General features: G+C 53.9%; 1 protein-coding gene across 1 annotated transcript in view; it reads right to left on the reverse strand.

Annotated features, from left to right (window-relative positions):
* The window catches only part of ACSF3 (acyl-CoA synthetase family member 3), a gene marked incomplete at its 5' end in the record, with an annotated part of 47,673 nt that extends 36,646 nt beyond the window's left edge, over window positions 1-11,027 (reverse strand). The window contains 2 exons of the mRNA XM_084270084.1: window positions 8,749-8,904; window positions 10,335-11,027. Of these exons, the coding sequence (XP_084126210.1) occupies window positions 8,749-8,904; window positions 10,335-11,027 (849 nt within the window). The remainder of the gene's footprint in view (window positions 1-8,748; window positions 8,905-10,334) is intronic.
* Window positions 11,028-12,177: the final 1,150 nt, after the last annotated feature.

A 12,177-nucleotide genomic window follows, 5' to 3' on the forward strand; every position in this document is an offset into this window, starting at 1 on the left:
GGGGGTTCTTCAGCCCACTAACCTGTGGGAACTGCTAATGGGGGGCCAATTCCAGGAGCTGCCTCTGCTGGGGTGGGGGGTGAAGACCAAGCAACTCCCCTGGCTGCTACCCTGGTTTTGAGCAGCCCTCCCTGGGAGCAGCTCACGATGGGGAAAAGCCATAAACACCACAATGGGGGCCATTCCTCCCACACCTTCCCTCTCTCCTCCCCCCCCCAGGGAAGCTCTTCCCAAGAGAGGAACGAGCCAAAGCCATCAATAACTAAGAGGCTCTGGTGACAGTCGCCTCTTTCCCTTCGCTCCAGTCCCTGCCCTGCTGTTGACAAATGTATTTCCTAACTGGTGCTGACACCACCAGCAGCCTCTCCCCCCCATTGCCTGCGCACGCTCAGCTGCACACGGGGGTGTGTGATGGTGAGGAAAAGCTGGGATTGATTGGAGGTGAGCAAGTGATTCTCCTTCATGCTGTCACTGTGCCCCTTCCCCTCCATCCTGCTCGCTCAGGCTCCGTTTCATTGCTCTCCCCCCTCCCTGTGCCCCTCACTCCACTGCTTCAGAACAATCAGCTCCTAGAAAAAGCTAACACCCCCCTCCCCACACTCTGTTCCTCAGTGTTCCTCCCCCCAGGGCTCAGTCCTGGGTCTGGTTTTGGTGAACATCTTTATCAATGGCCTGGATGAAGGGATTGAATGTTCCCTCAGTAAATTAACAGATGATGCTGAGCTGGGAGGATGTGTGGATCTGCCTGAGGGTGGGGAGTCTCTTCAGAGGGGCCTGGCCAGGCTGGATCCATGGGATGAGACCAATGGGATGAGGTTCAATAAGGCCAAGGGCAGAGTGCTGCACGTGGGACAGAACAACCCCGAGCAGAGCAACAGGCTGGGGGAGACTGGCTGGAGAGCTGCTGGTGGAGAAGGATCTGGGCTGCACCTCGAGTGCTGGGTCCAGTTCTGGGCTCCTCACCATCAGAAGGACAGTGAGGTCCTGGAGTGAGTCCAGAGAAGGGCAACCAGGCTGGGGAAGGGGCTGGAGGGCAAATCCTCTGAGGAGCAGCTGAGGGAGCTGGGGGTGTTGAGCCTGGAGAAGAGGAGGCTGAGGGGAGACCTTCTCCCCACCTCCACTGCCCTGCCAGGAGGGTGCAGAGAGGTGGGCGATGGTCTCTTCAGCCAGGGGACAGGAGATGGGACAAGGGGCAATGGGCTCAAGCTGCCCCAGGGCAGGGTCAGCTCAGCTGGGAGGGCAAAGTTCTCCCCTGGCAGAGTTGTGGGACTGTGGCACAGGCTGCCCAGGGAGGGGCTGAGTCACCCCCTGGGTGTGTTTAACAGAGCGGAGATGAGGTGCTCAGGGATCTGGGGCAGCACAGGACAGGGACAGTTGGACTTGATGGTCTTGAAGGTCTTTTCCAACCCAGTGACTCTGTCACAGAGCAGGATGCATCTGACAAAGGTGCTGTCCTACCAAACACAAGGGGGGTCGTGCTGCCTCCTGGCCCACGGAAGGTCCCTGATCGGGTTGAGACAAACGGACAAGGTAGAACCACCCCCTCAACCCCTCAGAAGCTGGGGTGGGAGTGCTCAAAGATGCCCTTGGCATGGGGAGCAGAGGACAAACATGACTTGCTGGGACTGGCAGGGACATGCTTGGAGAGGGAACATCACGCTCCCCTGCAGAAACCCCACCTACCAAGGTCCCCTAAACCAAGCTGGAATAGACAACAACTGCTTTCAGAAGGACCAAACCCCCACCATACTCCTTCTGTCCTCTCTCCCCAAAGATCTTTTTCTCTTTGACTCCCCCAATATCTGTCCCATTGGAAGCAGCAGGATGGACCAGGGAGCTCTGCAAGGGCTGCTCTGCTCAGCCTGGTGCTCCCCAGGGCTGCCAGGCAGGGAGAGATGGGCGATGGCAAGTGGGGTATCAGACCTGTGCCAACAGAATTGATGGAAAACAGGTGCTCAGGGCTGTTTGAGCTTGGCCATGTGGCTTTTTGGTTGGTGGTTGGTTGGGTTTGGGTGGATTTTTTTTGGCTTTCTAAAGTCCAGAGCAGCTGGGGAGCACGGGCAGATTTCCAGTCTGGCCAGGCAGCAGTTATTTTCACATGGATTTGAAAAAAGCCACCCTAAACCCCAAAAAGCATCGCTCCAAAACACAGCAGATCTCTCTCACCACCCCACTGTCCCCTGTCCTCCCAAAATCCTCCCTGCCACCACTCCAGCAGCTCTTCCTCGTGTCAGTCCGACTCACCCCAGCAACAGCCCCTTCCTGAAGACATGCAGCTGCCTTTGGATTCATGCCACCAGCTGCTGGGGTGATGTGCTGACAGCCAAACATCTCCACCTGCTCTGCTCCTGCTCAGCCAAATCCGGATCCAACCCACATGTTCCAAGGGTACCAGTACAAATCCGGCAGCCCCACGCTCTCCACAGACCCCGAGCCATCCGGAGGGCTTTTGTCACCACCCAGCCAGCTGTAACAGCCATTCCTGGTTTCAAACTGTAACTTCAAGGTTTGAGAGAAGGATCTGGGAAAGCCTCGTTACCTGGGACTCGTCAATCAATGCCAGGGCTTGGACAGGCTGGAAGCAAGAGGCCGGCGATGCCCTTGCAGTGCCCGGCATCCTCCGGCACCGTCAGGCTCTGAGCAGCACAATCCATCTCCCCCTCTCTGTTATCCCACGTGTCGCTGTCACCACATCAGTTAGCTGGGGACAGGCTATGGGCAGCCCATCATCTCCTTCTGTTTTGCTCACTGGATACCTCAGGGCTCCAAGGGCTTTTAAAAGCCATGGATTCTGGAGGTAAGCACGGCACAGCGTGCCACCACCTAAGGGAAGCAGCAGTCTGCTGGTGGAAGGTGTTCAGGAGATGGATCAAGGCTCCTTTTTAAGATAAACAAGGGGTAGAAACAAAACATTTCTAACTGCAAGAAAGCATGAGTGGAAACACCTTCCTATCAGGAATAACAGCAGGGAAAGGCCAGGGCAGGCTTGTGGGACAGCGCTGCCAGAGCCAGCAGAGAAACAGGGGAGGTTCTGTTCCCAAGAGCCTTCCCACCAGCACAACATTCCTGATTTTCTCCCCCTCCCACTCTGCACAAAGCGTGTCCAGGCAATTCCATGGGCTGGCCAGGGGGATTCTGCCACCAGTAAATTAAAGAGATTAAACCACCCCAGTGGGTACAAAACAATCCCAGCTGTAAGGTTTGTCCCATGTGTTTCTTCCTGCCCGCAGATGGCATGAGGATGAACAAGGGGTGCAGGCTGCTCCAAGAGATGGCCCTTCCATCCAGCAACCTTCCTCACCAGCCTCTCATAGAATCACAGATTGGCACCTCATCTCCCCTCTGTTAAACACACCCAGGGGGTGATTCAGCCCCTCCCTGGGCAGCCTGTGCCACAGCCCCACAACTCTGCCAGGGAAGAACTTTCCCCTCCCAGCTGAGCTGACCCTGCCCTGGGGCAGCTTGAGCCCATTGCCCCTTGTCCCAGCTCCTGTCCCCTGGCTGAAGAAACCATCGCCCACCTCTCTGCACCCTCCTGGCAGGGCAGTGGAGGTGGGGAGAAGGTCTCCCCTCAGCCTCCTCTTCTCCAGGCAGATCTCTCTGTGCAGCCTGATGAATGTATAAAGCACTCAGCCTGGATCCAGCAGCAGGAAGGACAGACAGCTTGCTCATGGATGTAGCACAGGCTGCTCATCTTCCTGAGGAAGGGAGGGAGGGAACCACTGTATGATGCAGCAGCAACCCCAGGGCAACACCTCATACGCAAAGGTTTGATGAGCTGGGGTCTGCAACACCCTCCCACCACAGGGAAAAGGCCCTGGGTAACAGTGTGCTCATAGCACCCCAGGGAACATGTCCCCCAGCTCACTTTGAACACTTGTCCTTCCCACCAGGACAAACAAAGGATGAGGAGCTGAATAAGATTAACCATTCTGATGGCTCCAGGGGTGATGCTGTAGAACTGGGTGTGATTTCTAGAGGGCACCGTCCTTGGAGGCACCTCAAGTCAGACAGGCAGGGAGGCTGACACCAGAACAGCAGCTCCTTGGGGAGGTTTAGGGCAATAAATCTGCATCTCAACCTATTTATCCTGGAAGCAGTTGGAGGGCAGAGACAGCGCTGTCATTCTGCAGGCTCAGAACCTGCCCAGCAGAGCTGGGTGGGCAGCACACACCACAACTAGGTCACACAGAGCTGAGGCTTCTGCAAAAGCTTCCTCCATTGCTCTGGTTTTTGGAATACTTCCATTTCCCCTCCCACATCTCAAAGACCCCCACCCCAGGGATCCCATCTCACATCTGATGTGAGGGGCTGACAGGGAGCCTTCTGCTATTAGAGCATCTGTCCCTTAAGGTAAGATCAGAGGTGGCCCAAGGCAAAGACAAGCAGGTCCTAGCATGAGGCACCATCTTTCAAGCTCAGAGTGAGCCCACATCTGCCCAAAACTTCAGCAGAGGATCCTGCAAAGCAGACACTGACCTCATGACTCACCCCAAAAACCTCCTGTCCCCCAGGGTGCCTGTCACAGACAGGTTCTGGCCTGGAACGGGGCCATCAACATGCAACTGTCATGCCAGGAGGATGGGCACAGAGGACACAGAGCTTCCCCTGGGTCTGTGGCTCCTGATTAACAGCCCCAGGAGAGGGTGTGCTCAGCCTTAGCGGCCCCTGCTGAATGGATGCTGGGATGGGAGAACAGCAAGAGGGAGTCCCTGGGGAATGGGTGCTCTGGGTGCTCAGAGAAGCCATCAAAGAACGCTTGGTCACACGCTTTCTCAGACACCCAGCAAGGAGAAGGCTCACCTTGCACTCCTTCCTTAAGGAGAGGCATAAATCTCATCTCTGACCACCAACTGGCACCAAAACCACACAAATCCAGCAGCTTTAAAGTTCTGGATAGGAAAATACCCCAGCAGACATCCCAAGCTGATGCAGAAGGAGCTGAGAAGCGCTGCCTGCAACCAGGACCAGCCCAGCTGGAGAAATAAACTCCACTTGGAACCAAGTTATGATGGGAAGATTGTACAGGGATGCTCAGGCTGCAGCTTGCTCTGGATCCAGGGGAGGTTCCTGCCCTCCCAGTTCTCACTCTTAAGAAAAGAACAAAACAAACAACATCAGAGCCCTCCTTGCCCCACACAGCTGCTGGGAAGAACACACTTCCAGGCTCACTGCTGTTCTCCAATGCTTGTCATTGAAACATCTCCCCCCACACAGTCCCCCCAGTCAGTTGGTGTTGGGATTCCCAAGCACCAGCAGCACCCCCAGGTCCCTCTCCCAGCATCTCCAAGCAGCAGCCTGCAAAGGGCTCCCTGAGGAGACACACTGCACTCCAAGGAGTACACGCACCAGAGGGCTTAGCACATCATGTACAAGGGGACTGTAATGCTGGAAATTAAGGGTCCATTTATAAACCCTTTATTAATAAATGATTAATAGATGCAGCCATATTTTTTAATGACTTACAATAAAAAGATGCTGCAAGAAGCTTAAGCACGACAGTCTTAACAGATGGTGCTATAAAGTGAATTATAACATGTACAGTAGCTAGTGCAGAGTAATGGATGTCCTCATTTAATAAAGAGAACCTGATTTTATGCAGCAACTTTCACGCTTGAGGCATCTCAATACACTTTAATGAGCCCTCCTGGCCTCAGCAGTAGCTTGTGTGCAGCCACCACCATCAGATGCTGTTTGAGTCACAGGGATGTTGGTCAGGACACTGGGGTTACTCCATAATCTTGATTTTTATTTTGATTTTGTTTAACCTTTCCTTGGACAGCTACCAAACCCAGATGGAAGAGGGCTGAGAGATGCCACCTCCTAACACTGCACTGCAGGGGATGACAAGCAAGCCATGGGCCAGGGCTCAAAGCATTCTCTAACCAAGGAGGGGGGGGGAAACCAATATAGAGCATTATTATCATCCCTGAAACCAGACTGGCATCTGCATCCACGACTCTAAGGCACACCACAAATGATGTAATTTAATAAACACTGTAATAATAAAGTATTTATTTTGTATAATGAAGTGTTAGTGATTAGAAACCAAACACACATTGGGCATGCTGCTGCGGTTTCTCTTGAACCCTTGCCAGTATCACTCAAGGCTAAATATGTCTGCAGCAGGTTGAGAGTAAGTTCCTAGCCTTGTTTTGATCAGCCTGTCAAGTGTTTTAGCTGCCATTCGAGTTTCTTTATATCACACTATAATCAGCTGCTTTCTCAAGGTGCAGGGGAGGGAAGGGGGGGTGGGAATAGAAGCACCCAGCCAAACTCAGGCTTCTTTTGCAGAATCCTCTACTGAAGCTTGGGTGCTTTTTCAAGAGCTGGTTCTGGTAGTAAAGGGCATTTTGTAAAGAGCTGGTGAAAACAGGCTGGAACTGAGAGGCAGCTTGCATTAACCTGCACAAGAAAGGCTGAGTTACCCTCGTGTGCTCGCTTTGTAGTGTCCATCACACCACTGCCAGCTCCCTGGGGAAGCCCTTGGGAAAAGGAAAGGGAAACAGGGAGGGGGGGGAAAATAATAATGGAAAAGCAAATTACATCCTTCAGAGCCTGAGTGCACCTGAGAGCCCTGGGAAGGGCTTACCACACCCACCTCCCTGCCCAAGTTCAACCTCCTGCGTCACCAGCCGCCCTCCAGTGCTGTCCCTGCTCGCCCTTGGTTGTCCAGTGGTGGGGAGGGTGGGGGGAAAAGCTCTGATCAGAGGAGGCAGGAGGGGTGTCCCGCTCCTGAACCCATCCTTCAACTCAGCTCATTGATTGGCAGGTGTCGGAAGAGCGCAGAGAGAAGCACAAGGCTGGAAGGGACGATCCATCCCCGGTGGCACAGGAGGTGGAGAATCGCGCCCTCCAGAGGGCTCGGCTCTGCTTCCAGCACCTTCCTCTGCCACCGCGCCGGCATCACCGGGGCTGGGAGCGCTCCGAGCCCCGGCTTTGGTGGGGTGCTCACCCTCCCACTGCACCCTGAGCTCTCAGGATGACACCCTACTCACCCAGGAAGGCGATTTGGCAGCGGCCATCGAGGAGCAAGCACTGCCAAGGGACCTTCCTGGCTTGTTCCACCACAGCATCCTACCTACTCCCTCTGGAAATGGAAACACAGAGCTGCTTCTCCTGCTTTTCCCTGCTCTGAAGGACCAGCACCCGAGCTGCAACGGGGTTTTCAGGTGTCAGGGACATCCTGAAAGAAGAAAGGAACTGTGATTGTTCTGTGGGTGCTTCTCTGAGAAGCAGAAACAAGGAATGAAGCATCAGAGTCCTGCAGGCACTGGGATCAGAGCCCGGACTCACCCACACCCAACAGCAGCATGGTCAGAGCTCTGGGTGCACCCCACAGATTGGCACTTTGTCCTTTCAGTGTGATGAAATAAATAAATGATTAAGTAAAGCAGGTAGAGAAGCCTGTGTAGTTACAAAGTACAAGCCAGACAGGACCTTTCCACCTTCCCAGTCAGCTCTGCACTGACACCACATTTCCCTTCTGCTGGGAGGTGGCACCTGCAAACCCCATCACTCCCTTCACAGCCACACTGCAGACCAGCATCTCTCACCACACACGATGCTGGGAGACACAGATGGATGGTGCTGGATCCCAGGGGCCAGTAACTGCTGCACCTTAAGGCTGGTTGCCCTGTTTCTAGTCCCTTCTCTCCTGGTCAGCAGCCTGCCATGGCAGCAAGGAACAAAAAGCAGAGTGCTGGGACCAGCGTGTCCCATCTCAGCAAAAAACCAACATTATAAGCATCTCTACCTCAGGCAAGTAGAACTTTCCTCCTGCCACCTTTCCTGCAGGAAGCTCTCAACTGGCAAACTCTCTTGTATGACTGGATCAACACCAACAGACCTGCAAACACTTGTTTCTCTGCAGAGGAAGAGTGATGTTTCCAGGCAAGGATGGGTATCAGTTCCTCTCTTACCTGGGCTGCAAGGAGCTCTAAAGCCTGTGTTGTGTCATGGAACAGAGTACCAAGCATTGAGGATGGAGGATTGGGAGGGAAAAGTGGAAGCTACTAGAAATGAGATATCTGACAAGGAGCACAGCTGTGGGCAGCACACTGCTAACACAAGAGAAAATCCTCTAATTCCACCTACAAAGTTAACAGCCCTTATCCCAGGTACAGATGCTCTTAGTGGGTACTCAGAAGGTCCCACCTCCAGAGAGCCCATGGCTGAAGGGGCTGCAGTTCACAGAAACCCAGACTGGTCTGGGTTGGAAGGAACCCCAAGGGTCACAGAGCTCCCTTCAGAGCTCCCTGCCACAGGCAGGGACACCAACCTCCAGGCCTGGAGCTACACAAGGTTGCCCAGGGCCCCAGCCAACCTGGCCTTCAACACCCCCAGGGATGGGGGGCCCACCCCCTCTCTGGGCAGCCCATTCCAGCCCCTCACCACTCTCTCTGCAAAGAACTTCCCCCTAATCTCTCATCTCACCCTTCCCTCCTCCAGCTTCACTCCAGCCCCCTTGTCCTGCCAGTCTCTGCCCTTTAACAAGCTGATTCCCCTCCTGTTCCTCTGCTCCCTTCAGGGGCTGGAAGGCTGCAGTGAGGTCCCCCCACAGCCTTCTCTTCTCTTCTCCAGGCTGACCCAGCCCAGCTCCCTCAGCCTCTCTCCATAGGGGAGCTGCTCCAGCCCTCTGATCATCTTCATTCCTTAAGAACCTCTTTCCAGAGTCACTGTGATTACAGTGGGGAGGGTCTTGCTGCTGAATTTCAGCAGACAGCCCCGTGCTCCCCCCAGACTTACCATCTGTGCACTGAATTCAGGCAACATGACACATGTGGCTCCCACCCAGAGAGGACAGAGGAGCTTATTGATCACCCCGTGGACATGATGTAAAGGCAGCACGTGCAGAATAACATCCTCCTTCTTCCACTCCCACTTCTCAACCAGGCCTGTGGTCTGCAGAAGGAAACACACAAGCCAGAGTTAGGGCAGGACTCTTAATGCTCTGAAAGCCCAAGGTGGCTTTTTTGGTGCCCCCAAAATCCCCAAGGCACCACTGGTGGCAGAGCTCCCAGAGCTCCTGGAACAATGCCTGGGCATAGAAATCATCTCTTTGGAGTCAGCAAGGGCAGAACTCCCACCACAACAGCAGACTGCAAGAGGAACACCTGCCCCTTGTCAGACACAACCAAGCCCTCCCTCCTTACTGAGGAGTGGTCAACAAGGGTTCTAAGTAGGACCTCCAAGGCCATCCCCCTGCTGCTTCACACACAGGGCTGGAGTCAAAAACCTCCTTTTCCCAGAACTCTGTTGACATAGTTTGGGCATGACATTGAGCTTTTGGAGCACCTGCAAGGGAAAGGAAGTAGGAGCAGAAAAATCCCTGGCTGGTAAACAGAAAGTAGGGTTTGTGTTAGTGAAATTACAATAATATTAGTCTATCAAGCTTCTAAAATAATCTGTTATGAAGGGACAATTACCTACAGCCTTCAACCTCAGGCTTCTGGGTGAACAATGCCCCTCAGAGCCCAGTGTTAGCAACTGGAAAGCATCTTTCCAGCCAGCTAAAATTAAATAAAGCCCTTGGGTAGTGGAATTTGTGTCATTCACAACTCTCTTCCACAGGGCAGGGAGAGGGTTTAAAGCTTTCTGCAAGACAGCAGAAGAGGGTGACTGCTCAGGCCAACCCCCTCCCCCCACAAAGTGATCAGCATTTTTGTAAGGGAATGAATTCTTTCCCTGATATAGCAAAGCCCTGGCTCTATCCATCAAGGCTTCCACACCACTCCCAACACCACAGGATCCCAACACCCAGAACAATGGGAATTTGGAGGTGTCTATAAGGCATGATGTATTCCTTGCCCCCTTCTCCCTCATGGCACAGGCCTGGGAGCTGCAGGCAGTGATAACCAACTGGTGAGGTAGTCAGCAGGCTCACTCCAACTTTTAATTCCTTCTGGCTCAGGGAGCTAATGGATTTTTTTGCCTTGGGGATATATAGCTGAATAATGCACAGACCTCATGCAGGACTGTGCTGGGCTCTGCTAAGTTCTGCTCCAATTAGGGGCAAAGATTCTCTCCCAGTCACAGGGAAGAGGAGCAAATTGTAAATAAAGCTGTCATTTTACACCAGGTCTCATCCCTTTTGCTTTCCAGGAAAGCAGGGAGGAGTCCACCTGCCCCAGGCTGCAGCACAGCAACACCAAAAGGACAAGGATTAGAGCCTCAAACACTTCCAAGCTCTGTGTGTGTCCACCTTCAAAAGCACTGAGGGCTTTCAAGGGGCAGCCCCACCCAGGAATTTGGATGTGGGAAGGCGTGTTGTGGGCTCACAGAGCCCAAAGCCAAGAGCCTCCAGAGCTTTGCAGAGGGAAAGCAGCACTCACCACAGCCTGGACGTTCCCATGGGTGCTGAGGACACCCTTTGGTCTTCCCGTTGTCCCACTAGTGTAGATTATCATGGCTCCTCTGTCCTTCCATGAGGAGCAGCTTGTCCAGGGACCTGCTGTGGGATTTGTGGATCCATCACCACGAGACCCAAGCAGTGGCAGCACTGGGACTCCCAGTTTCTCAGCACTGGGGGTTATTTTCCCCACATATTCCCCTGCTGCAATAACCAGAGCGCTCTGAGAGTCCTGGATCACATACTCCAGCTCCTGTGCAGGGTGCTTCTTGTACAGGGGCACTGCTATGCCCCCACTCATCCAGGAAGCCCACTGAGCCACCACGTAAGAGGCATCATTAGGACACAAAAAGGAGATCCTCTCTTCCTTCAAGTCCCTGCTGGGGCACCCCAGAGCTGTGCAGATCTCCTGGGACAGGCGTAGGCTCTGGTTGAGAAGGTCTCTGTAGGTGTGCTCACCATTCTGGTCAACAATGGCAACTTTATCACCAAAAGCCAAAGCCCTGGTGAAGACAGGGGTAACATCACTGCTGTGGGCTGCCTGTGAGGTGAGCAGACCCCTGTGGGGACACCCAGCCCTCTTCTTCCCACGTAGCCCCCATCTGCGACGGTGCAAGTCCCGGGTGAGGCATCGAAGGGCCTGGCTGGCACGGGGGAAGAGGAGGGAGCCCAGCATCCTGCCAGCACTGCTCCTCACCAAGTGGTTTCTGTGGAAAGCAATTATGGGAACAGATAAGTAGGCAGAGCCATTACCCAGGGGGTTATTCCCACAAAGGAAAAGTGGCAGCCTCCATCTGAATAAAACCCACTGTATTATTCATGTCGATGCTTCAGACTGCTGCATCCCCAAGCCTGCCAGACCCTGCCCTGGGTGGTGCAGGAGAAAGAGACCCTTCCCTACACAACCCCCAGGTCCCCAAAAAACCCAGCAACTTCAGTCATGGAAGAGTTTTCATCACTTTAGTATTACAACACTGAGTAGTGGCTACTTGAGGTGCTGTTCCAACTCAGCAGGACCCGTGTTTAAAGCAATTAAACAATTACAGGAGTACTTAGCTCTCCATCTGCAGCTTCCACCACCCCAGCAAACCATCACCCCCCTCCCTGCTTTGGGTCAGGCAGCACAGAGCTACACATGAAATCCAAGCCTCCTGAGGTTCAGCCCAGGGGAAGCTTGTTCCCTGTGTGAGCTTCCCTCTGAGCAACAGGAAAACACCCAAAACCCCTCCCACCTGGCCAGGTGAACCATCACAAACGCTGCTCCAGCTCAAAAGCTTTGGTAGGTGACAGACCAAGCAGCTCACATCTCCCAGGCAGCCACAGGCAGGAGCTCTGCCTGCATGGAGCAGCCAGTTTTCCCAGCAAGGAGCAGCCAGTTTTCCCAGCAGGGAAGAGCTGCCCAGCACATGGTGACCTGGGGGGTTTGGTAGGGCACTTTGAGTACCAGTGTGGCAGCACTCAGAGCTGGGCAGAGCATCAGGACAGGCTCAGCCACAGCACCACAGCTCCATCCAGGCAGGCAGAGCTTAATCTGAGCACAGGCTGACCATCACCCTGGCCTGGCCACCCCACCCCAGTGATGACAGGATACATGGAGATGTTTCAACAGAGGAAACACTCCAGGAGGGAATAGGGAGGTGTAGCAGCACCATCACAGGCTTTACAGGAAGATCACAGGCTGGCACAAATGTTGTGCTGAAGCCTTGGTGCTGAGGCAGCACGATGACATCAACCTGTCTTCTCTTGGGAGAAGGTAGCAGGAAAGCTTTTGTGGTAACTGGTAAGGAGTCCCTGAAGCTTGGGTTTAATCCTCACAGGATCACAAG

The sequence above is a fragment of the Gallinula chloropus genome, assembly GCF_964237585.1.
Source record: "Gallinula chloropus genome assembly, chromosome: 13".
Lineage (NCBI taxonomy): Eukaryota > Metazoa > Chordata > Aves > Gruiformes > Rallidae > Gallinula > Gallinula chloropus.